General features: G+C 41.8%; 1 protein-coding gene across 3 annotated transcripts; it reads right to left on the minus strand.

Moving 5' to 3' along the window:
• Positions 1-1,959: 1,959 nt before the first annotated feature.
• On the minus strand, positions 1,960-23,714 carry LOC119735968 (cilia- and flagella-associated protein 91-like). 3 transcript variants are annotated; one of them, XM_038209945.1, is made up of 18 exons: positions 23,502-23,714; positions 22,021-22,097; positions 20,999-21,156; positions 20,764-20,910; positions 19,952-20,136; positions 18,405-18,582; positions 16,836-16,993; positions 15,534-15,716; positions 14,371-14,511; positions 13,196-13,383; positions 12,278-12,424; positions 11,385-11,606; positions 10,832-10,980; positions 9,464-9,555; positions 8,765-8,950; positions 7,378-7,577; positions 3,496-4,063; positions 1,960-3,302 (listed from the first exon to the last, which is right to left on the minus strand). In XM_038209945.1, exons 1-18 carry the CDS (start codon positions 23,566-23,568, stop codon positions 3,256-3,258), a joined length of 3,093 nt encoding a protein of 1,030 aa, XP_038065873.1. In that variant the 5' UTR covers positions 23,569-23,714; the 3' UTR covers positions 1,960-3,255. The 3 variants fall into 3 exon arrangements, with proteins under 3 accessions (XP_038065873.1, XP_038065874.1, XP_038065875.1); XM_038209947.1 differs by lacking the exon at positions 1,960-3,302 and adding an exon at positions 4,654-4,726 and having other exon boundaries at positions 3,925-4,063; positions 23,502-23,713; XM_038209946.1 differs by having other exon boundaries at positions 1,960-4,063.
• Positions 23,715-25,983: the final 2,269 nt, after the last annotated feature.

The following is a 25,983-nucleotide window of genomic DNA, read 5'->3' on the forward strand; positions in this document are numbered from 1 at the left end:
GTTCTCTGTTACCCTAACAAATTTGCTTCGCATCGACATCTGCATGACATACATGTATGAACCAGTTTTAAGTCAAATATCAATTGCATGTAACAATGCTATTTGAGAGGACTGCAAAATTTGTAGATTGAAAGTACATGTGCTAACAAGACTCATGCTACTGGATAGTCATTGAATTTCTGTACTGTATGAAGAGTTATCAAGAGTACCATTTGATTATTAGTTAGAATCAGATCTCTGTAAATCCGTCCAGCCAATTTTAAGAAGAATCACAATCTAGTGATTTAACAGTGAGGTACTTTTAACAAGGTTATTGACTCCGTGCGCGAACAGCAGATGGCTCTAATACTGCCCTCTGGCCGGTATGGAATTCCATGGAATACGATCGCGCATGCGCAAAACCAGTAACCAACGCACTGACGCAGACCAGACATCGGCGAACAAAAGTGCCAGGAATTTAACGGTTTTTCGCTGTAAAACTGAAAAAAAATCCCTACTCGCCAATGGTGAAGGGTGAAACAGATAAAAGTGCAGCCAGTGGCGCACAAAAACAAGACACGACAAAAACGGGAAAAGACTTTTGAGAGCTCCAGGGCACAGGACATACTGTACGTGTTCATCTTTTCAAACCGTGGACGAAAAATACCAGAGAACAAAAGAGAACAAAATCGTCCACGATTCCCAGCATACGTCCGCGATTGGGGTCGTGAACAAAACCAATGGGAGTCTTCTAAAAAAGTTAGAGTACAAACAAACGAGGGACAATAGGTCGTCCACGATCGACGGTGAACACATGTTTGCATAACGTGTGTGCGTGTACTGGTTCCTGTGCATAGGGCGCGAAGTATGCATGACAAGATTATTCCGAGCGTGCACAAGCCTACAGAATCTTTGCGTGAGCGTCGGTTGTTGTCGGCAGTGTATTCTAATGGCCAGTCCCCCCCCCCCCCCGCAACTCTCCCTTTGTCACCGTTGAGGGGGTACTTGTGCACGGAGTCTATTACTTTCAAGTCTGTGAAAATGCTGTCATTGTCGTGTTTTCAAAATACTCAAAGTTGGTTTGCAGCTTTGGATGACATGAATAAAAATGGTAATTGGCAACTCCAAAGACCAACGAACTGCTGGGATTGCATTTTATATTGATTTCATGTTCAGCGCTGAATTTTACAACTTCACTGATTAACCCAGTTGCAACACAGCATTGCCCCATGGAATTTGTTAAAAGTTTTGTGTTTTGGTGACAAAAACTAAACTTGGAATTTTCTTTCTGAGCCTATGTGTGTTCCAGGCATGAGAATGAATTTAAAAAAAAAGAAGGAAACTTGTGGAAAAACAGGGAAAAAAGATGTGATCAGGCAAAAAAATAACATAACAGGCTCAAAATAAATTTTAAAAAACGCGGAAATTTGGGCAACAAAAAACCCCACAATTTCCTGTTTAGGCCAAAAAATATGGTGCGGCGACGCGGCTTTTTTTTAAACCTTTTTCTTCTTCAAATGTCGGCTGATGACTGTAAATGGTGCCCGACTAAATTTAGTGCAAAATGTGTGGAGCCCAGAGAGGCCACATAAAGCTTATACTCGATTGTAACCCCATCTTAAAACACGTTTCAATTGTGCAGCAGCAGGATTCCAGTCAAACTAGTGAGTTTGTCAGTTTAGAGACATCATCTTACATTGAAAAAAAAACTTTTTAATTTTGCCGACGTACATATTTTCCCCTCCCAAAGGTTCACCTGAAAGTTTTTTCTTTTTTCAAAAAATAATTGACATTCTCCCTCCACCCATAGAGCAAGGAACTGTCCACATTTAGTCGATAAAAATGTGCAATTTCTTGGAATTTGATGCAAGGTGTGATGTCAATGAATAACAAATGCATGCATATACCCACGAACAATACTGTAAAAGAGCATATAAAGTCAAGAGAACAATAAACTCAGCCAAACTACACTGTAACAAATATTTTTTTTGTCACAAATTTATCTATTATTTTATTCAGTTCATTATATACAATTTCATATACATGTACAATGCAGTTGTCTTTTCCAAAATTAAGAAATTTCAAGAATTGACAATTCCCGTGTGCAAACCCTAGTTTTAAACAAAACATCTATTGTCTATAATTTCAAACAAACTGTTACAATGAACCTAAAACAATGGAATAGAGATAATTCATATCCAATACTCAAACATTCAAACTACTATTAATAATAGTATTGTACAAGCCAATTTTACAGGGAATAAACTTCGTTAATCAAGGTGTTAGGTGATGACATATGCTTGAACGATTGGTTTCAGTTCATGACCAGAAAACAACCATTCAAAGCACACAAAAAATACTCATACGCAATGCAATAATGGAAGATTTACACAATAAAAAATATTGGTATTGTAATTATGTACATATTTACAGCAGAATGAAAGAAAAACCCAGTCCATCAATGAGGTTTTTCTTTAATTAATGTAAACATTTTAACCTCGGATGATTTTTGTTTTTAAAGATTAGAAAAAAATTACTGAAAATGAGAGAGAACTTGTCTAAATTTCCTGTGTTGTCTGTTAAATGTTATTTCAGTTCAAGTTTCAATTCAAATTGAACATATGGTGACATGATGTAGCAATTCTTGGACAGTTTTGACGGACTGCTTGAAAAGTTTGTAAAAGTAACGTGTAATTGCCACGATAATCAATGAAATTATCATGGGAAAAACAGATTTTTAGCAAGCCTAAAACCCATAATAAACCCATTTGCAATAATCCTACATGTCTTCACAGGTGCTAACAAATCAATAATAGTCTTCCAGTCCCAAGTCCGGTCACAAACTATCCAACGGAACTGTTACAGAAGTTTTCCTTTGTGACTGTTCATCCACTGTTAATTGTTATTCTGGAATTCAGCTGTACTTTCAGTCGGATACTTTTCGTATTTTTTTTCTCTCTTTTCTACCTTGTAATGTGTTAAATAAGGAACCAGGCCACGTACAGGCATTTGCTTTTTTTGCCTGATATCCGCCATTCATCACCCCCTGTGCATTTTTGTGAATAACTGTACATTATTTATTGTGATGTATGGAAATAAAACAATACCAATACTTGTGAAAAGCCTTGTGATTAACTTGTGATGGGGACTTGGGAATAGCCTTGTGATTTGGTTGTGACGGGACTTGTGATTAATTTAATGCAAGTAAAAACACTAAATCCTGCATGAAGAAGACCATCTCAGTGTAGAGACTCTTTAGGACAACTCCTAGCTGCCTCAGACTGTGCCATCTCCTGGGGATGTCTCCTCATCTTTGACTTGTCCTGTTGCTATGGTTATACTAGCATCCTCCTGAGTGGCCGAGTGATTTGCTTGTGACGGGACTTGTGATTAACTTAATGCAAGTAACAACACTTAATCCTACATGAAGACGACCAACTCAGTGTCAAGACTGTTTAGGTCAACTCCTGCCTCAGACTGTGCCATCTGGGGTTGTCTCCTCATCTTTGACCTGTCCTGTTGCTATGGTTACACTAGCATCCTCCTGAGTGGCCGAGTCGGCGGTCTGCTTGCCGCTCTTGTTGGACTGGCTGGAAGGCGGGGCTTGGGATTGGGCAGAGGGCGGGAGTTGCTGGTCCTCCGACTGTGATGACTGGCTAGAATGCACAGGGGGCGTGTCCTGGGTCACGGCTGGGGTAAGGGCGTCCTCCTTGATCGCATCTTGCTGAGGTGCTGCATCAGTGGTCTCCGTCTTCTCTGGAGGCTCATCGGCGACGGGGTCTTGGTGAATCTCGGCATCTGGCTCGGGTTCTTCAAGCGAGGGCTCCCTCTGATCCTCACTGTCAGGGACTGCCTCAGCCTCCGCAGGCGGGACATCATCTGAGACTGGACGCTGGTCGATGGAGGGTTCTGCTGCTGCTGCTGCTTCGGTTGAGTCTTGGGTAGCATCTTTGTCGGTAGAGGGCGCTGTTTGGATGGTTGGTTGCTCTTGGACAGGTGAGGGCGGTGTTTCCTTGACTGGCTCGGGCGGGGGTGTGGACGGCTGCTGGGGCACTGGGGAAGTTCTAGGTGACAGTTTAGAAACCTACAGGGTAAAACAAATCAAGTCAGAGAATAGGTTTGATGAACAGTTCGGGTCAGCAAGCAAAGCTATCTATGCGATAGGAAATGAATTTAGCTTGTTAGTTGCTGTACCACCTCAAATCCCTCTACCTGTTACTCCCTATACCGCCCACAACTGGCCCAGCACTACAAGGTTTAATGTGCATCCTATCCAGGGGGAATAGACCCACTGAAACTGGAGATAAACGCCGGCCTAATGGGCCATATGGACTTGCGACAGACTTAACTTTACTTATATGGAAGTGGTTAGACAAAAGGTTTGCAGACAAAAGGCCTTGTATAAATATATTTCCATATTAATGATGTAGCACCTTGAGCACCAATACTGTTGGATATGTGCGCTTTATAAAAACGCATTATTATCATATTATTATTATTATTATGCCAAATGGTATTTAAAATAAGCTTGTTATGCAATAGGCTCACAAAATGCACACAATCACATGAATAGGTATTATGTAATGTGAGTAACAATCTGAAAAACATGAAAAGGAGATTGAAAATCAGGAAATCTGTTTTGCATTTATGAGCAAAAAGCGGTTTGTGACTTACACTGCAAACGTGAAAGGGTGGAGAGAATCAAGCGAGAAAATTATTGAGTGGCTTGAGCAGAGCTGCTGACAACCTGGTGAAAGAAGCAGAGAGATGGAACACACAGAGTGACAGACAGGCAGAGAGAAGGCAGGGCAGATAGAGTGGCAGACATAGCAAGGCAAGGATACTATTACTGTTTGAGTCTACTCCATTACAAGATGCATTACAAAGCTTGTTACAAGAAATTCACAAGTCCATTCACTAGTCCGGTCATAAGTAAAAGTGGGTGAACAGTAACAAAAGGAAAGCCTCTGTAACAGTTTCTTTGAATAGCTTGTGACTCAATATTAGGTCCTGCCCTTCACCGACGTATAAACACTGTATATTGAGTGTGTTACCTCCAGAGTGATAGTTGGAAACTCGGGAGGTAACACACCGAGTACACACGTGTTTACGTTACAGACCTAGTGTGGACATTCTTTTGTTTTCGTCTATGATTCTCTTCAGTGTTTCTCTTCATTTTGCCATGGATAAACCTTAACCCAAAATGCCTCTAAACCTGTTTTCCAGAGAGGGGGAAACCTTGTGTGGACGTGGGCAAGTCCACACAACGTCGCTGCTACCTGGTTTATGTGGACCTCTTTTGTTCGGAAGTCCACACAGTGAATGTAATGATCGTACAGAGTGTTTATACGTTGGTGAAGGGCAAAAACCTAATACAGTCGAGTCTCGTTAATACAAACTCGTTCGGACCTAGCCAAATTGTTTGTTATATCAGAATTTTGTATTAAGAGGAACATCAGTCCCATTCATTGTGCACATAAATGCACAGTCGGGACCAAGGCCTTATGTTTGTTATAACCAGAATTTTGTATTAAAGCCCGAGTCCATCATTTGCAGCTATCCAAAAAAGTAACTGGCGTAATTATTGTTGAAAAACATACTCGCTGAAAGATAGTAAGGGGACTAAACTCCCTGTGAAATTATCCTTTCTGGCAAGCTCTCATTTTGAAGAAATCAACGAAAGAAGGCATTTCCAACGGTGCTTCTTAAGAAGCACCGTAGGAAAATTTAAATTAGTTGTTCGTTTTGTTATTCGGCGCAGCGCGCACAAGCATTGGAACGACGCACAGGCGCGCGCGGTTGCTATAATTCGTCGGATCAGTGCGCGACATCGCGTAAAGCTGCAATCCAAAACAATTCGAAACATGATTTAGCAACTTTTGATTTTAAATTGACATCCTAGAATGCTGTTTTTCTCGGAATATGAAGCTGAAGCTAAGCTGAAACTTCATCAAGTAAGTTGTTCAGTATCCTTCATTAGATTTTGAACACTTTTGTTGATTCAAACGAACAAAATGCACTAATTACAAATGATGGACTATAGCTTTAACAGAGTTTGTACTAACGGGAGTCAACTGTATTGGTTAACATCACCCCGATGCAAATTCCATCTTATGAAAAATAGCTTGTGACTGGACTTGGGACTGGAGGACTTGTGATGGACTTGTGACTGACTCTTGATGGACGTGACACTATGGAGCCCACATATGGGCGGTTCTGCCCCAGATAGGAAAGGGGATGAGAGGAAGGGACTTTGACACTAGGAACAGGCATATTGGGTTTTCATGATCGTGAAACTTTGTTTCATAAGATTTTTTTAAGACTCTGTTGAAAATGTCAATTCAGAACGGGACATGAATTTTGGGAATTGGGATATATGATTTTGAATGTCTATTTTTGAAATTCACATCCTGCTAAATTCTGGATGTAGAATTTCAATTTGCGCATTCCTATTGTGCAAAATCAAAATCTGTAAATTCCTGTGCAGGAGCTTTCGAGGGGATTTCGTTTCCAAAAAAAAACCAACCAACATAAGGATCTATTTAGCATAGAGGTGGGGGCTTCACCTAGACCAGGGCAAGAGACTGGCAAGATGTTTTAGGCGTGGTTTGGGGGAGGGCTATATAGAAAAAAAGGAAATAGGCTAATTCTGGTAAAATTGAAAAAGAAAATTGTCCTAGAGGTCGTATTCTCTAGTTTCCAGTCAAAAACACATTGCTGCCTTGCTCCTGAGCATCACCAGGTGGCGTTTTTTTCCGTCCAATATTGTGTTGTTTCCTACGAACTCGTATCTAATAGAATGGAACCCTTTATACGTCTGAAGGAACCCCTATATTTTGCATGCCAAAGATTTAAGGGATAAATACTGTTAGCAAATCTTTTTCTGATGTAATTTATGACTTTCGATAGAAAACTTTATGGAATCTTGAGGCCTGCCAACAAAAAGCAACTGTCTGTTTCAATACACGAGTGCATTTCTTTAAGCGGACTGAACAACAATGGACTTCTGTAATGTACAAAACGCAGTACACAAGATTATGTACAAAATACGATCTAAAGTGTTTGTCGAAAGATCTGTGCGCAAAGTAGTGTTGTACGGTAGTTGAGTCCATCACAAGTCCATCGCAAGTCCTCAAATATACTCAAAAATATTCACAAGTCATACAATTCCAAGTCAAGTCATAGATTTCTCATATGAACTGTAACCAAAGCATTCCGTTGTGACTGTTCATCCCCTGTTACTTGTGAATAGATTGTGACCGAACTTGTGATGGACTTGTGATGGATTCACTGCCAACACAGCAAACATGTGCTTGTGAAGCTCCACTGCAAACTGTGAGTTAATGCTCCAGCGATTCCAAAAACAGCACCATGAAAAATTGAGCGGTGACTACCTACCTTTGGTGAAGCTGTTCTGGATCCAGCAGCGGATCCATCTGACCTCCTCCTAGCACTCCCAGGCCTGGGCTTGGGGGAGCTGGTACCGTCAGGGGCAGGGGAGCCACGCCGGGTGCCGCTAGGGGGACGGGAGTTGGCGGGCGAGGCTGGGGCCTGGCCTGTGGGTGGTGGGGTTTGACTGATGGACTTGGCGGCAGAACCTATAAAGTAATTAAAATGGAACAGCAATTTAACCCTCGTATTTAAAACCCATTTATGACTGCTCTTCCCTTTGTGAACACCTAAAGGAGACCAGACGTTCTGGTGTGATGACATGCAGCAAAGGGTTCAAAATATAATTTTCAGGTTCAGGCTCAAGCTTTCCTTAGAAGACTGAGATCTAAAAATCTTTGTACCAAGAGAACATCTTATGTGCAGCAGATTGGTGATAAGATTGTTCAGTTTGATGCTAAAAGCCTGAGATCTGGAACACAGTCAGAGTATGTCATGGGAAAGATCTTTGGCAATAGGGCCATCGCAGATTTGTCCTTTGAAAACAATATTATAGAATAACAAGCAATTTTCACAATTTTCGAAATGGCGGCCACTGCATGGTATCCTATGATAATTTTTTCAAAGGACAAATCTGCGATGGCCCAAAAGCCAAAAATCTTTCCCATATACTCTGTCTGTGTGCCAAATTTCATGCTTTTATCATCAAATGAACAATTCCATGATATTGTGCACCAATCTGCCCGACTGTTAGCACTTGGAACTTGTAAAGTCTATCTCTTTCAATAACCTCACTTAAAGGAGAATTAACGGACACAAAACGGACACAAAAATTCCAATATCATTTAAAAGAAGGATTTACAACCAGTGTGTCCAAACGACGATGACTTATGGGGCAGAGACATGGGCACCAACCAAAGAGATGGAACAAAAATTGACAACAACACAGAGAGCCATGGAAAGGAGAATGCTCAATCTATCATTACGGGACAAAATCAGACATACCTTCATAAGACAAAAAACAAAGGTCAAAGATATCATAGAGAAGATCAAGGAAATGAAACGGAGATGGGCAGGGCACCTAGCAAGAAGACAAGACAACAGATGGACCAAGAGACTCACAGAATGGCAACCAAGGACAGGCAGAAGAAGAAGAGGTAGACAAACAAGGAGATGGAGAGAAGAAATCACCACATACATGAACACGGCAACATGGAGTAGAATGACAAACAGAAGAGAATGGAAACTGCTTGAGGAGGGCTTCATCCAACAATGGCTGACCACAGCCTGATGATGCCAGGAGAATTTGTGCCAATTTATCCGACCCTAACACTCTTTGTTTACCAACACCCCTTTACCCCAAAAAAATGCAACTGTTGTAGGAACTGTCACTCACCTGGCCTGGATGTCTTAGTAGGTGTGGATCGCCCCTCCTTGGCCGATCCAGGCTTGGGTGACCCGACTGTCTGACCTCGTGACCCTTGACCTTTGACCGGAGTGGGCTGCTGAGCAATGACCTCCTCTGTCTCTTTGTGGACTATTTTATGCGCCGCCAACAGGTGTTTCCTCTGCTGGATTTTCACTATTGAATAAATTTTTAAAAAATCAGAAAATGGATGACTTATTTGTTTCGATGAATGAATTGATTCAAGCTGTCTCTCGCTTGTTACATTTGAATGACTGATGACGAGACATTACTTCTGATTTCAAATTGCACTGAATAACCAGTTTGCGCCGGGATTATTTTGACATTGACCGGACCCAGGCGCGGGATTGCTTTTCACGAACCTTGATGCCAGACGGGTTCAGACCATCATCTGCAGGTAGCACACCCTGATATTTCCAGCCTCGCTCGCATCGATCGCTGCAAGCGGGTCACTGACAGATATTTCCGGCCTCGCTCATTGCATGTTTAATTCGTCATCCGTTCCGAATACCTCAAAACCGTTGTGTGTATACACATCATCCGACGTGTACTGGTTAAACAAATACACCGCTGCGATATTGCATGATTCGGGCAGCTGCACTTCATTCTTGCCCATTGTGAACAAGGGTACATGGCACCTCTATTATGTGTGTGATCATTTATGCTCACCCTTCTCTCTGACAGTGATTTTCTGTACTTCAGGCAGCAGAAACGTGGAGACCAACTCAGCCACTATCTCTTCCGATTCCAACTCCGTTTTCCTGCAACGGTAAACAAAAATATAACCATTTCAGTTTCGTTTACTCATCGAAGACAACTTTTGTGGAGTGACCTTTAATAATATCTGGGCTGCACAATAGGGCCGAAGTACATGGCCTGAGAAATAATACACACTTGTAGATCCAGCATAAAGTAATTAAGAAAGGTCACCTTCATCCAGAGTTGTTAGAGGTATGCTTTGAAATACTTCTAGATGGGATGGTGTATTCAAAAGGACATCACTAAATTTCCCTCAATCAAATCAGTATCATGAAATCGAAAGCCGTATTTTAATGTGACTTGGAAGTTCCGTAAGTTATCCTGGACTCCTGTGGGGATCTCAAGTACCTGCACACATCCTCCTAATTCTATTTTTGCCATTTTGTTTTTCGACGTAGATTATATGAAAAGCTTTCGCAGAGACCACTCCGTAATGTTGCAACTACAAGTCCCAGAAAGTTTATCAAAGGTCCCCACAAGTCACCCACAAATTACCACAAGTCACCCACAAATTCCCACAAGTCACCTACAAGTCACCCACAAGTCACCCACAAGTATACCCACAAGTCACCCACAAGTCACCCACAAGTCACCCACAAGTCCCCACAAGTCCCCCACAAGTCACCCACAAGTCACCCACAAGTACCCACAAGTCACCCACAAGTCACCACAAGTCACCACAAGTCACCCACAAGTCACCACAAGTCACCCACAAGTCACCCACGAGTCACCCACAAGTCATCCACGAGTCACCCACGAGTCACCCACAAGTCACCCACAAGTCACCCACAAGTCATGCAGCCCGAAGTCAGCTCACAAGCTATTCAAATGAAGTGCGACAAATAAATCCTTTGTCCTCATTCCCCTGTTACATGTGGCTAGACTTGTGAAAGGACTTGTGATTTATTGGTGATCGGACCTTTGAAAGACTTCTGCTGGACTCAAGTAGTCAGGGGTAGTCAGGTTGGCGCAGTGGTTACTGTCCTCGCCTTCCACCGCTGTGGCCCGAGTTTGATTCCTGCCCAGGTCCACACGTGGATTGGGTTTACAGTCCCTACCTGATTCCGTAGGTTTTCCCTAGAATATTCTTCTGGGCTTTTCCTCCCACCTCTAAAACTGTAATTTCTTCTCATTGTCTTCTCTCTACAGGTTTCTTCAGGCTTGCGAGCTACAGTACCAAGGGCACTTTTGAGGAATCCTTGGTTTCATTTACCAGAAATTAATAGATAAACAGATAAAAACTATAAGAGTTTTGGAGCTGCAAACATGCCAATGTACCTGTCTTCCATGTCATAAGCTACTTCATTGATGCGCTGTGCCATCACCTGGATCTCCTCCCTGGCCTGCTTGTCGGCGGTGTTGTCCATGGAAGACAGAATGATGTCCTCCAGGTAGGTGTCCACTGAGTTCTGATGCACCTTGACAACCTGCCACATGGGAGTAGGTAAACTGCTTATTAGGCTTGACACTTTGGCCACGTTTCTAATCTGTCACGACCAATATGGCCCATCAGGCCAGCGTTAATCTTTGGGAGTGTGGCCTAGTGGTTAGGGTTCATGACTCATGTTGTGCCCTTGGACAAGCCACTTCACCCCCACTTGCCTCTCTCCACCCAGGAGTATGAATGGGTACTGGCATTAGCTGGGGAGCTACCTAGCACTGGACTGGCATCCCACCCAGGAGGAATAGAACAGTTGGTTGTTTCATGCCAAGGAAACCAGAGTTGCTACATAGTTTAAACAAACACATGCAACTTTACCACTCCTTAGTAGGACACTCACATTTGTGTGTGGATTCAAATAAAAGGACCAGGCTAAGACTAATGGCATACCTGTTTGAATATCTCATCTTCTTCCCGCCGCCTCCTTTCCTCCACCTGTCTCCGCCCAGATTCCTCAGCCTCCCGTATGCGTCTCTGCCTCTCAGCCAGCATGGCGTAGGCGTGGATGCGTCGCTCCTCCTGCAGACGGATCAGTTCCTTGCTGAGGAAGTCCATCATGTCGCCCACGGACTCGCCTTCCAGCTGGGACATGGCCTCGTCGATGAAGGATTCCTGGACAAGTGGCAAAACAAATCACGATTGTTGGTTACCGTCTCAAAATCATGTGCAATGTAATGGTATACGGCTTCAACCCCTGACAGGGAACATGGTTGTGTTCTTGGGCTAGACACTTTTCAACGACTGCCTCTCTTTACCCCGGAGTACAAATGGCTGACTTTGAGGGTAGAGACCACATTGCATAGATCCTGAGGTGCTGCCGTAAACTGGTCTCACAGCCTGATGAACAGGGTAATAATTGTGAAGCGCTTTGAAACGTTGGTGCAAACAACTTAATAAGCACCACATTATAAACAAGACCATAAAAAAGCTGCCCTTCATGGCACAAATACTGCTATCAACAGTGCACCACCAGGGAATGCTGTTTTAAATACTGCCAAACACAGACATTTGGAATGGTATTCCCTGCGAGTTTTGATTTGTTCCAGTAGGTGAAATGGAATCAGCGGTATCTACGTTTCTTGAAATGTATACGTTTAGTTGAATAATTAACATTTTTCTATTTTTGAAGCTTCCAGATGAATTTGTGGGATATACCTTACATGCATCCTGAAGGATTAGTAATTAATTGCAGGACAACATACATACAAAGTCTGCCGTGAAGATGAAAAATGTTGTGCTTGAGACAAACACTTAGTAGCTCCTTGGCAGCCCAACCCCGTTACCTTGTGTTCATGCAGTCTGCGTTGTCTCTGCAGGTTCAGCGTGGATTGTTTGTCCTGTTTCTTCATCTGTTGCTCAGCTGACTGCAGGGCGTGGGTGCTGCGCAGCTCATTGATCAGTTCCTGACGCTTCTCCTTGCCTTCAAACATCTGATGAAAAAGAAATCACAAATATGTCATGTTCAAAATACCGCCCCAATAACTGCAAAGACAGAGTTGGGATAGTATCAAATTATTTTTTTTTGATTGATGAAGATCATTTTAACGACTGAGAATAGTAAGGACCTTGTATACCCTAATACATGTCACTTTCCCATGTCAGTTGAGGACAGACATATACTTCTCACTCTTCGTTCAACAAAATGCACAAACTTTTCAAACAAAATAATGGCAAGTTGCATTGCACACATCTTTGTTATAAATGTATGTGCAATCATAAGACGGGTCAACCAACAACCAAATCCTTTATTATTGTGTAAACTATCTTTCAACAACTGTACAACAACTAGTACCATCATTAAAGTTTATTTCCTGGGTTTCAACAGAATTTAAATGAGAGCTAATTGTGATGATTGTGCAGTTTTACCATTTAGAGTGGACAGACCCACATCACGTTCGTGTACTGGTCCGCACACATATAGCGCAATAGCAGCGCCCTCGACAGTACATGCGCAAACCCATTAAAACACCAGCTTACCATGTTCTATTTTGCGCAAAGTATTCACTACTAATTTTAATCTGAATGTGCACAAAGCCACAGGGTCTTCACGTGGGCGTCACGCGTCAAATGTCTCTTCCAGTGGTCTCCCCCAACTCTCTCTTTCTTACCACTAAAGGAAGATAATTAAATAGCCACCTCTTTCTCTTCAATAATAGCGCCCTTGACAGTGAACGTGCCAACCCATTACAACAGCAGCTTACCATGTTCTGTATGGCCCTGCCGCGGATGACCTGCTGAAGGAAGATGATAGCCAGTTCCTTCTCTTCTTCAACCAGGTTGGGTACCTCCACGGATGGTGTGGGTGGTCGAGGGATCGGCTTCTCAATCTTCTGCAGGAATCGCAGCGGTTTGGGGGCCTCCTTGCCTTTGGTCTTCACATCTTTGATTCCTAAAACAGCAAAAACAGAGCGTTATCTTAAATAATATTTTAAAGGATATTCCAGTGAGCCTTCTTATGTATTCAGGGTTGTCTGATCAGTGCATTGTGGCACGTCTACAATTTATTTTTTTAAGTTTAATTTTAATATTGTTGAGAAAGCCATGGCTTTTTTTTACTTAAACAATTCATTAACCTGGGAACGTAATTCTTCTACACTTTCAGTTGTTCCGAGTGCTTGAAGTTTACACAGTTGTCCTGCAAATTTCTTTATAAAAGGAGTTACAGATTTCTTGACACTGGATTTTGTCTGTTATAGCCACTGTATCCTCACTTCTTTCTAAGAGCTTATGGAAAAACTTTGAGAGTTTATTGGAAAAACCTCTGCTAACTCAGAGGGACTCGAACCCCCTACCTCTGGATTACTAGTGCAGACATCGTATTGAATAACCCGCAAACTTGTTGGGAACTACTTTAGAACCTGAATGGTGAGGCAGATTTTGTTTTCCTGAAATTTGCGAGGCATTCTGGCAAAAAGGAGACAGAACTGGACAGAGGTCGAAATGTGGATTAGCGGGTATTAGGAAAGAGAATACAATTCTCCTTACAATGCTGTTTGTTATGTTGCACTTCAATTAGACATTCAGTTGACAAGTTATGGCTGTTTAAAGTTCGCATTTATCAACCTGTCGAAAAAGTAAAATGCTGAGAAAAAGGCCTTTAAAGTTTTGAGTTTTGTATTCGTGAAAATGAAAGATACCAATTGTTTTTCCTTAAAAAAACTCTCTCATTCCACAATTTTATACTATTTCTTTAAAACATATGTAGTAGACATATCAAAAATTACAGATACCAATAAATCTGGAAAAAAAAAAAAATCAACCCCCATTCGATTTTTAGCATTTTTCTCCACCACGGCCTGTGCCCAGTTCCGTCACATTTTGTCAGAACGCCTCACATTTACGCCTTGAAGCATAACTGTCAAGTCTTTGCTTATACCTTTGTAGATTTCATCCAGTTCGTTCTGTCTCCTCTGGGCTCGTTTGATGAAGCCTGTCTTGCCCTGTGACTTGGGTCTGGGAGCCACCACCCTGGGCTGGGTCACAAAGTCTGGCAGAGAATGCTCCAACTCGAGCAAACCTGTCAACAAAACAGAATGAAATTAATCAAATTAGAATACAAAAGCATAGTAATGTATCTGTGAGGATGCTATTCAACTCGTTAGCATTGTGGTACACATGGCATGGGCCAAATAGTAAGACATTTTCTGTGTGGAAAAAATTGTTGCTCTTCATACGCGAGTTTTGGAATCACACCCTTCTACACAGATGCACGTCTTACATAGCAACGATCGATTTCGTCTGCAATGCCTGAAGGGTCATTTGATAAATTAAGGGTCCAACGTGTGACTTTTTTCCTGTCCCTGTTACCTCTGCGCTTTGTACTTTGCCATTCACGTATCATTAAGAATGACTGTAATCCGTTTTGAATTTGTTGGGTAGGTAGTTTGCAATTCATAATCACTCTTGGAGGACGACTCCACTAAGGAGTGTATTAGAATTATAAACTCATAGAAGTCAGATGTAACAGGGACAGGAAAGAAGTGGACCCCATATTTATAAAATAACCAAAATGGAGAGTAAAGGTGCAGCTACATTTTCACAATACATGTGTTTGAACATTACATCAAAGGGGATAGTTTTTTTAATCCCAATGAACCAACACCAAAGAAGACAGTCAGAGCATACTGACCAGAACGTCGAGTTTATACCTCTGGTTCTTTTCAGAACCATTCTCTTAGTTGAGAAATTATTCGCACATGGTGTTTCCGCAAACTTTTCATTATTTAGTATCTCCACCATGCAAAGCCTCAAATCTTACTCAACACCAAAGACTTTGGCCTTGTTATGCCCCGACTACGGCGAGGTCCCAACTATAGTTGGGACAGTCCTGACTATGGTTCAAACAATCCCAAACACTAGTTGGGGAATTCATAACTGTAGTTGGCATCGTCCCAACTATAGTTGGGACGATGCCATAGTCGGGGCATAACAGGAAATTCCAGCTTTCCAACCTTTGGCACCCGAGTACTCAGTGGTATGTGATTTTATTTACTGCAGATTGATTGGAGATTGTTGTTTTGTTGTTGTTGGTGTTCTTACCTTGGTAAGTATCCAGATATCTACTCTTGACCACAAACTGCTCAGATCCCTTATCCAGGAAGACGCCATGCCTGGTTCGTGGACCGTACACCTCCGAGTCGTACTTGGAGTACTGCTGCGTGATGTCACGTCGCTCCAGGTTCCCTTCTACCCGACTGCGTTTCAGCGTCAACTTCCGAATCGCTGGAAAAATGAAGGATATAGTCCCATAAGACAATGACAATACGTCAAGTGCCTGGCAGAAGGGCATATGAGCGTTCTAACAAAATCATTTTCAAGATAATTGCATTGAAAGCTTCTATTGTTCCCCCGCTCGTATTATGAATCCAGCGCTGTCTTCGCGTAATATAAATCTTATAAATTTGATATTTGTCACGCGTATGTTTTTGAACACCACTTGTATTAATCTCTGACAAAAATGTTTAAATTTCATTAAAACAGTGGCAGTTTTCCGCATATGCCCTTTTGCTGGGAACGTTTTGGTGATTAGGCGTTCGCGCATAAGGGCATACGTGCATATGCCCTTCTGTCAGGCACACGACGATTATAATAACACAGTGCTTATAAACACCTTTTGCATTCAGCAGACATCTTTGAGGTTTATTTTGTGATTTAAATTTGTGGCAAGGAATACACAAGAGGTCTACTCATGTCTGTCTCCATAGAACAAAAGTGCATATCTCAAAGATGGCCACAACGCAATGGATCTATGACTCTGTAATATATATCAAACAGGTGCATTTTTTCGACGGGCCCTGCACTAGTCAAAGTCTCAATGCACTTCACACATGATTAGGGCCCATCTCGATTCACATCCGGGACGAGTTCAGGACAAGTTGAGGGTAGAATCATTCACTTTGTTAGAAGAAGCTCTGCATTTGTCCCGGACATGTTCCGGGGAAATTTTCATAAGCAACTGCTTGACTCAACAATGCTGATAACTTCATTGCAGGAAGATTGCGGGGAACTTGTTCAGAATCTGCAACTTATACCCGATACAATGTCCGCAACTTGTCCAGAACTTGTCGGGATATGAATCGAGACGGACCCTTACCCCTCTTTACTAGGTCATGAGTTCAACTTTCAGTTGGAACTCTAGATTGGCGTGACTGTGTTCTCTACCCTTACGAGAACCCACTTATACTCCTGGGTGGAGAGAGGCGATTGTGGTAAAGTGTCTTGCCCATGAACACAAACACCGTGATCTCCCTTCTCAGACCTTCAAGCATGGTTGACTGTTCAGTGCACTACACTGGGGGGTGTCAGCCCCTGACAAACAAGTCCGTTTATTAGAGGACTTACATTTGATGTGTTCCTTGCGTATCCAGTTGACCTTCCTCTCCCGTTCCTTTTGCTTCTTGCTCCAGAGTTTATCCAGCCTCTTGCTGTTCAGCTCTACGTGATTCTCCTCTCTCTCTCGCAGGATCTTGGTCAGTAGATCCAGCCTCGCCTCCTGAAGCCTGATAAAAAAGATTTACATGTTAAAAAAACACTATGTTATGATGGAAATTTGTGTCACGGAGATTTCCAATTCAGTATCAACTGGGTTTTGCCCTTCACCATCGTAATTTCATAAAATCTGCAGAGTAGGTGTTGTCCGAGGGCTTGAGAGTCCCACCTGAGTAAACTTGAGATTTTTTTCTCACAAGCCCAACAGACAACACTGAGTATACAGTGTTTATATAATTACGCCGCTGATGGCAAAACCCAATATTGAATTTAACGTGAAAAATGATTCGACAAATCAGACAACTGACAAATTGTCCAAGTAGTCTTTGCATCTTGGAGTCTCTTTTGATGACCTTGAAAGTGCACGCTATTTGCTTGTTACTTCGGAAGAAACCACCTCATAATGCATAACATCAATATGACATTTTTCTGCTTTTGTGAGAATTCGGTTAACTACTCGATCATGAGTACTCGACTACCCGCGAGCAATATCTTCGCAAGCACTCACTTTGAAAAATCCACTACTCGCCAGGCGTACATCAAATATAAAGGCAATTATTTCCAAATTCAAAAAGTTAAACATGTGGTGGCAGTTACACATGCACCAATGGGAGTAGCCTTGGTCAAGGCGCTAGTTGTTATTCATCCCGGCCATAGCGCGGTAAACGATATCCTCGCTAGCGCTATGCATGCGGTGCATTAAAAATACAGCGCGAACAGCGACCTCACGCGGCCACCATTTCTATGCAAATTAGTTGGACCCAATCTAGCGCCTTGGTTCAATCGTCAGCAAAAGCTCATGTTTTTCTTTATTTTGCGCTGGATTTCTAGCGCACGACCTCGTATGCGAATACAGATAAGTGTAGGCAGGGCTAATAATGTGAAGTGTCCAATCACACCTTGGTAAATCCGGACGTCATCAAATTATCTGCAGCTATTCGCCTTTTGCGGACGTGACAGGAACCACAGTTTTTGTGAATTGGTGCCGTGTGCAGAGACACACAACGTGTACGTGTATGGATTATGTACGGTGCCACGTTTCACTATGCAAGTTTCCACGCAACGATCAACCAATAAGAAAACGACATTTAAGGTCAGCTAAGGCTATTAACATAATGAGCACCACCCCCAAAACCTCACATGGACGATTGAACCAAGGCGCTAGATTGGGTCCAACTGATTTGCATAAAAATAGTGGCCGCGTGAGGTCGCTGTTCGCGCTGTATTTTTAATGCACTGCATGCATAGACATATGACTGCATGCATAGCGCTAGCGAAGATATCGTTTACTTTACCGCGTTACAGCCGGATGAATAACAACTAGCGCCTTGACCAAGGCTACAATGGGAGTGGCTTAAACAACTTCCATAGACATGTGTGTTACTGACAGCCGTAGCCATGTAATTCACACAATGGTCTTACTTTTCAATTTCTTGTTCTCTGAGGCTCCATTCTTTCCTCTCCATCTCATCCATCATGCGTTTCCTCTTCTCCAGCTGAGACACGTCGTTCAGAGACGGCAGGGTCGCCTCCCAGGCTCTCTTGGCTCTGGCTCTCTCAATCATCTCAACCTCGGCAAGACCGGCGGGTAGACCGTGACCTACAATATCCAGTGAAAAAATTGAAAGTCAGGTGAAAATTAAACTCACTACTATGTTAGTCTGAACACAGAATTAAACATGGCAGACCATGGCGGGCCGTTTTAAGTCTGATAGCGGCCAGCACATCAATTGTCAGGGACTTGGTGTCTACCTAATATAATTATCTACCCACGTACCTATCAGATGCTGAGTTACGCGCGACGCATGAGTGTGCAGGAGAAGTAGGCCAATCGATCTAAAGGGGAGGCGGCATAGCCAAGACACCAGCAAAAGATATCTGAAGCACGAGGCCATTGCCTGTCCCCATGTACACGTTTGTTATGTGGTCAGTTAAACTATTATTCATAAATACCTCAGACAGTTAAGCTATTCCTATTGGTCGAGAGCCCGTCACGTGGCCGGTCTTAAACGGATGATAAAGACATGGCTAGCTGGTCTTAAACACTTTTCCAGTGTCACAATAAAATGTGGACTCCTAAAAATCCGGTGCCTCTTACCGTTTCATTGGTTGAACGTTCACAATCCTCATGTAGGCATGCGCAACACTACATGCGAGTCAGAATTTTATAGTTCTAAATTCAAAACGCAACGCCCCAGGTGCGTTCTGCGTGACATCGCGCAGAACATGCTACGCGCGCGTCAATCTCCATAAAAGGGTTGTTTACATCTTACTCGCCAGCTGAACACTCCATTATTTTGCTAGAGGGATGTTTCAAAAAGCATGAAGTGAACTTGTTGAACAAAATCGGGATTTTTTGAACGAATTATTTGATATTTTTTTACGGATAAGGTATTTATGAATGGGAATAAATATGTGCTCGGTCGGTATTTATCACTCTGTTTAATATCGCTTAGAGTCTGGGTGCTGATAATTACCCTCGCCTCCGGCTCGGGTAATTATCAGCACCCTGACTCTAAGCGGTATTAAACAGAGTGACACATTTATTCACTTATTAAACCACAGCTGATCCTTACTTGGAGATGGTACTGTCAACAGGGTGACATAACAGTTGGACATCGGGCATTTACATGTACCCATGTGTTAACTGTAGTTTTCGTATCGGAATGTGTGCTGAATTTACCCTGAATTTCTCACGTCAAATCAGTACCATTGTGAGAGAGTATTAATTGATACTGAAATATCAAATCAATTTAGTTCTGGAAGATACACAATTCCTTTTTAAAAGGCAATCAAGCCCGAAATTGGTCTTGGAAACACAAATTTGTAGTCGTCCAGTAATAGCTGAAAGAGGATGACCTTGAACAATAAATTAGCTTTATTTGATATCTTAACAACTTCTACTGGATGACTGAGAACATACACTGTCATATTAAGGCTCAATATTGATAGTGAATCTTTGTGCATACCATATGACAGAGTGGCCAACGTCAGTAGTTCTGGCTGTGAGCCTGGCCGGACCACATATTCAGGCGTATACGGATCTGTCTGTGTTTCACTCTCCCGGTAATCCGTCTGCACGTCCACTGTTCTAGTCAGGGGTGTTGGGGACCGTTCCATCATGACTTGTTCCTGCTGGCTAAAGGGGTCCAGCCTGTAAAAAAAACAGACAAAACGACAAACCATTAGATCAAGACTGACACACTTGTCATGGTGTTTATATAACCAACAATCAAACTTTCCAGCGCTGCATTGTCTTGTAAGGGAGTCAGGTTGGCGAAGTCATTACTTTCCTCGCTTTCAACCGCTATGGCCCGGGTTCGATTCCTGCACAGACCACATGTGGATTAGGTTTACAGTCCCTACCTGATATTCCGTGGCTTTTACCCAGAATATTCTTCTGGGATTTTCCTCCCAACTCTAAGACTGTAATTTCTTCTCATTGTCTTCTCTCTACAGGTTTCTTCAAGCTTGCGAGCTACAGTGCCAAGGGTGCTTTTGAGGAGCCCTTGGTTTCATTACCAGAGATTAAAAGATAAATAGATAAAAAGTGTAAGAGTTTCGGAGCTGCAAATATGCCAATGTACCTGTCTTCCATGTCATAAGCTACTTCATTGATACGCTGTGCTTCTCCTTGTCTTCTCTCTACAGTTTTTTTTTCAGGCTTGCGAGCTACAGTGCCTAGGGCGCTTTTTAGAAATCCTTGGTTTCATTACCAGAAGAAATAAAACCAAAAATTTTTTTTTAAAAATAAATAAAAATTGTAAGTTTTGAAACTTACTTTGAGGTGTGCAGGACCACCTCCGGTGGCACTTGCTGCAAGAACGGGATGATGGGACGACGGAAGAACTTGTATCGGTCCTGGCCCCCGACATCGTGCTTGGCAAACTGGACGGCAGGAAGCTTGACATCTGGGGCGTAGTTAAACCTGAAAACAACGTTTACAAAATACAGATATCAAAAATATCCCAGTTTTCAACGTTGAGGGAGTAGCTGTGTACAGATTCCATACTCACGTCTTGTATCGAACCATGGCTTCTCTGGCTTGAGTTGAGTAGCCACGCCACTGACGCGAGATGAATCGCGGCACGGGGTCTGTGGTCTCCAGACGCATTTGGAACCGTGGGTGGTGACGCAGGGCACTGAACATCGTGTTGTACAGGGGAACCCTTTTCTGCAAAGATAGTATGTGCGAAACACACACAAAATATTAAGCTTGTGCTGTACATGAATGTTCAGGGCCTGAGATAGCCCCATAAATGCGGCCAATTTACTGGACTACCTCCGTAAACATAGGCCACACTGCCACATGTACAAAAACATGTCGCACTTTGTCAAATTTTGATTTTCACATTTAGGCTTAGTTTGTAGTTTTTTTGCTTTAGAAACACACTCACCCTCTTTATAGGCTAATCAGAAAGTGCTGCCTTTTTCAGATGTCTACTTTTTGTGAAATTTCATGTTGAAATTTTGATACGCAAACGTGTGCAAATGAATCTGGAAATTTCATGAAAAATAGACAACTGAAAAAGGCAGCACTTTCTGATAAGCCTATAAAGAGGGTGAGTATGCTTCTTAAGCAAAAAAAACCCTACAAACTAAGCCTAAATGTGAAAATCAAAATTTGACAAAGTGCAACATGTTTTTGTACATGTGGCAGTGTGGCCTATGTTTACGGAGGCAGTCCAGTAAATTGGCCACATTTATGGGGCTAGGCCTGAGAGAGTGATGCTAAATCTTTTCAATTAGCTTTAGGTTTTTTTGCATATTGGGCTTAAATTTTTCAAGATGTTCAGTTTAGTAGATGTATATTTACCCTTTGGCTCAAAAATGTATCCTTAAATTGTACCATAGACATGCTACATTTAGGTTAACTGCATTAATTTTAAAGCATTTCTCACAACAGCAACCCAATAAAATATTTTTTTTCATTCAATTTTATCAGTTACAATGCTCAACAACACTATTGTAACAAGGCGACTAAAAAAACAACAAAGACACAAATACAGTAAAAAGAATATTAATTTGTTTCACTTACAACCCTGTCCACACTGGTGTGGGCCTTGAACATGTGTCGGGCATGGTCCTTCTCGCTAGATAGTGTGTGCACATTGTCTGAAAAAATATAACATAAAGAATGCCTTGCTATAAACTTCATTTATTTAAAAAGAATTCATTATCTCACAAACATATACCTTAACATATAATGTCATTAACTAATCAAGCATGAAAGTTCATTTCCATTAGGTACCTTAAAAAAACTGATCAATATTTACGATCAATATAAATTTACGATGTCAATGTAGGCTTATGGCTATGCTTATAATATTTTATTAATTAAAGGGAATATACATCATTTGCTTTTGCTGTAATTTTCAGAAATGGATGGAATTGGAGGGTTGGAAATATATAGCAAATATAGTTACACTGACTTTTTTGAGGGTTTGGGTTCGAAAATGCTATAAAAACCAAGAAAAACAATCATTTTCATGTAGTCTGGTTCCCTGACTCCATATAAGATGAAACAGAACAGTTTACATACATTGGGGAATTGTAAGGTCAGGGAACCAGTCTAGTTGGCTCGTACCCGTTCATAGGTTTGTAATCGATTGCAAACAAGTACAGTGGTCAATTGGGGCCAGTATTTGAAAAAAAAGCCAGTTGTTTCCAACGCTGATCGGCCGATCAGCGTTGGAAATTGATACAAAAATACCACTTTTCTTGAAAATGACAGTATACCAGGTGCCATGATTTTACAGGATGCTTTACACTGTCCTTCACTAACAGTCCAGCAAGGTATTTCAAAATGATTTGGTAGTTTAATTTTTTGATGTTTGCAAATGTTGTATTTTCCCTTTAACTAATCAGTAGTAATGGTTAGTATTAGATATGACACACAACTGCAATTTGTCTATATTTAAATTACGTTGTACAATGTAAGACTAAAAGTAGAACAAAGTCAACCTGCACCTGAAACCTAACTTGAAGAGAGAATGAAAAAAATATGAATGAATGATTATTAGGCCTAAAACAAAATGAAAACAAATAAATCTGCTGCAGGCTGCATGCTTTCTTAAAAGAAAGCATGCAAAACTTTATTTTCTGTTTAAAACTTGAGCCTGAGGGAAAACTTTCAGAATTTTTTTTTTTTTTTTAAATATGATGGGGGCGGGTAAGTTGGTCAGGGGGAAAGTCACGTCACAACTCACGGCCCCCACTCATTTTGAAACCTACCGCCGGCTAAATCTGATTAAAGTCTTGAAGAAACACTATTTTAGGAGTGCAAAAACTCTTTGATAATAGGCCAACTTTAACTTTTTCTGTCATTGTCCATAGACTTTGTGCAGGAGGTCTGAGTGGAGGCCGTGTATGGAATTCTTTCCCGAGTTGGCAAGGGGGCGAGTTGATCGGGGGCGAGTTGACCTACAAATACAATCTTGTGCACAACGGCATGACAGTTGACACCGTCACCAACATGACCAATGAAGAAGATGACGATTGAAAATGACGGCAGCTCACCGTAAAGATAATCGTGAGTTCTTGTCTGCTGCACCCTAGGCGCTCGCATCGTCTGTCCCACCGACATACTGCTGATTTCTTTCCCAGTTTATTTTTCAACAAGTTATCATCATTGATTTGACTTTTGAGTTAAAAATCGCTTCCATCTGGACATCAAAACGAGACAATCGCTTCGCCGTATGCGTGCAATGATAATATGCTTACTCGATGTAGTCATGACGACACAGCCTCGTACGGCTAAAAATGTCCATTTTAGGGGTGCGGAATAAAAACATATTATTTTGATGCATAACACTTAAAAATATTTTTTTTCGGCAAATTATATTTAATTTGACACTCCAATAAATTTATTTTTGTTAGTTTATGAAGGAATATTGTATGTTGCAACATCAATCAAGGTGGAAACAACTATACGCAACATGTAGTTCGTGTACGTGGGCCATGAGGCACACTGAAATGGGCGGGGACATAGTCAGGATGGAAGTGGCCCATAAATGGGTGGGGCGGGCACTGGGGTAAAGTGGAGGTTAGCAGCAAATATTAGTTGATATTCGATCTAGATATGTTAATTTTATCAGTAGCTTCAACATATTTTACTTTTACTCGCCCTTAAGTTTTTTTTAATAGCTATATCCATAAATGAGTGGCATCTTATTGTTTGGGGACGGAGGAGGAAAGATGAAACATCAGTTACAGCCAACGATAAGATGACATGGGGGCTTTAATTTCGGTCATAATATTAACGTACGTACCAGGCTAATATTTTCTTTTTTAACTTAATGATTTTGCCCCAAAATGTGACCCCATGCATGCTCTTAACATGACTGGATTTGTTTTTCAGTTTGTATATAGCACGTTGTCTCAGTCGTAAAAGTTGCCACCTCCGTACTGTCTTAACTTGTTCTTTAAAATGAAACTTGCGGTCGCTGGCGAACTTAATTGAGCGTGATGGGGAGCAATAAATAAAATAACCGTCTGATATTTTCTACACAAACCCCCGGTGTAGGGGGTTTTGCGTAGACATTTTAAGATACCGACTTTTAGGTGCTGTACTGTATTGTTGTGAAGGAAAAACTACTTTTATCGGATTTTGGGCGTGCGCGTCTGCACTAGGGCCCTCTAAAAATGGCTTTCATTTTGCGCACAAAGAACCTCAGTGCCCGAGCTGTGTGAGCCGAATTGCATGTCTGGCAGCTAATAATTCGAATTTTGTGCAGAACTAATTCAATAACTAAACGTTATTGTTTACCTTAACATTTTTCGTTCGATGTCTCAATCAAAAATGAATAATATTTGCTCAAAAATAGTAAATAAAAACAATCTATTTTTTCAAGGTGAAACTCTGCGTCAGTTGTTTTGCCACCCAGTATCAAGTAGCAGTGGGGCAGTGGTGTAACTATTGAAGGGGGGGGGGGGGTCTGCGTTCCCTCCCCCCCCCCGCCATTTGAAATAGTGAATTGAACAAAAGTAGCCTAATATCAATTGCCTTTAGATGCCCCCCTTGAAAAATGTGCCCAGGCAGCGATTTTTTCCCATACCACACGCTCGCTAGTATATAGAATTATGCCGGGGGGTATTATGCAATAGTATATTGAATGTTTAAAACTACCACATAGATCGAGTCACTGCTGTATTGTCATGGATACTATTTTGATTACAAATCCGATGAAGCGAGTTCGATTCCCGTTGGATGCTTTTTTTTATAAATTTCTTCTTTACTTCTTTTTTTTTCTCTTAAAAAGGTTTGTTAGTCATTCGCTCTTTTCACACTTCCGCCATGGGCATGCAGAGCCTCGATCTGGCAACTGTTCACAATAAATATAGCCGGTTCAGTGATTCCCGTGTCTGGGTTCAGAACCGCGGCGGGTATTTTGATAAAGTTGCCAGATCGAGGATGTGCAAAAGTGCCCAATGGCGGGAGTGTGACAAGAGCGAATTTGGAACATTTTTCTTTTACCAATATGTGGTTTGGAGGATTTTTTTTTTCAAGGGAAAATAAAGTCCGAGAACCTAGCTCTTGCAACTCAACGTACTTAAATACGTCCATGATGCATGTGTACAGAAAGAAAAGGCGCACTGACAAAAATATCGCGCCCATAAGCAAGGCCAAGGTGCCCCCTCAGAAATTGTAGCCGTTGCGCCACTGCATGGCGGTAACGCGATGCAGGGACAAAATTGAAACATTGCGGAAAATCAGCCTTTCTTTTTTGGAGAATATGATCATCTTTGAAATGAATGAGCGCAAGATCCCAGCTCGTTCTCGTTCCTGACACGAACTACACGGTAGAATAAAATATGCCATATGCTGGGAATCAAAGCTAGTCTAGTTCCCAAACTCATCCTGCGTGGACTGGATTGTTATGCACAGGGGGGACAGACTTTAATTGAAAGTATTTTGAAAACGACCGAATGCGGATCGGATACGTACCAACTTCGTCCCCAGTGCTTACTTTATTTCCAACCGCGTTTCCAATAGTGAGAG

Source organism: Patiria miniata, unplaced genomic scaffold, assembly GCF_015706575.1.
Source record: "Patiria miniata isolate m_02_andy unplaced genomic scaffold, ASM1570657v1 HiC_scaffold_29, whole genome shotgun sequence".
NCBI classification, from domain to species: domain Eukaryota; kingdom Metazoa; phylum Echinodermata; class Asteroidea; order Valvatida; family Asterinidae; genus Patiria; species Patiria miniata.

Coding starts and splice junctions, on each gene's coding strand:
- LOC119735968 (XM_038209945.1), bottom strand. CDS start 23,568: ATGTCGGTGGGACAGACGATGCGAGCGCCTAGGGTGCAGCAGACAAGA. Junction 21,157..22,020: donor ACACCAGTGTGGACAGGGTT/GTAAGTGAAACA, acceptor CTATCTTTGCAG/AAAAGGGTTCCCCTGTACAA. Junction 20,137..20,763: donor GTGGTCCTGCACACCTCAAA/GTAAGTTTCAAA, acceptor TTTTTTTTACAG/GCTGGACCCCTTTAGCCAGC.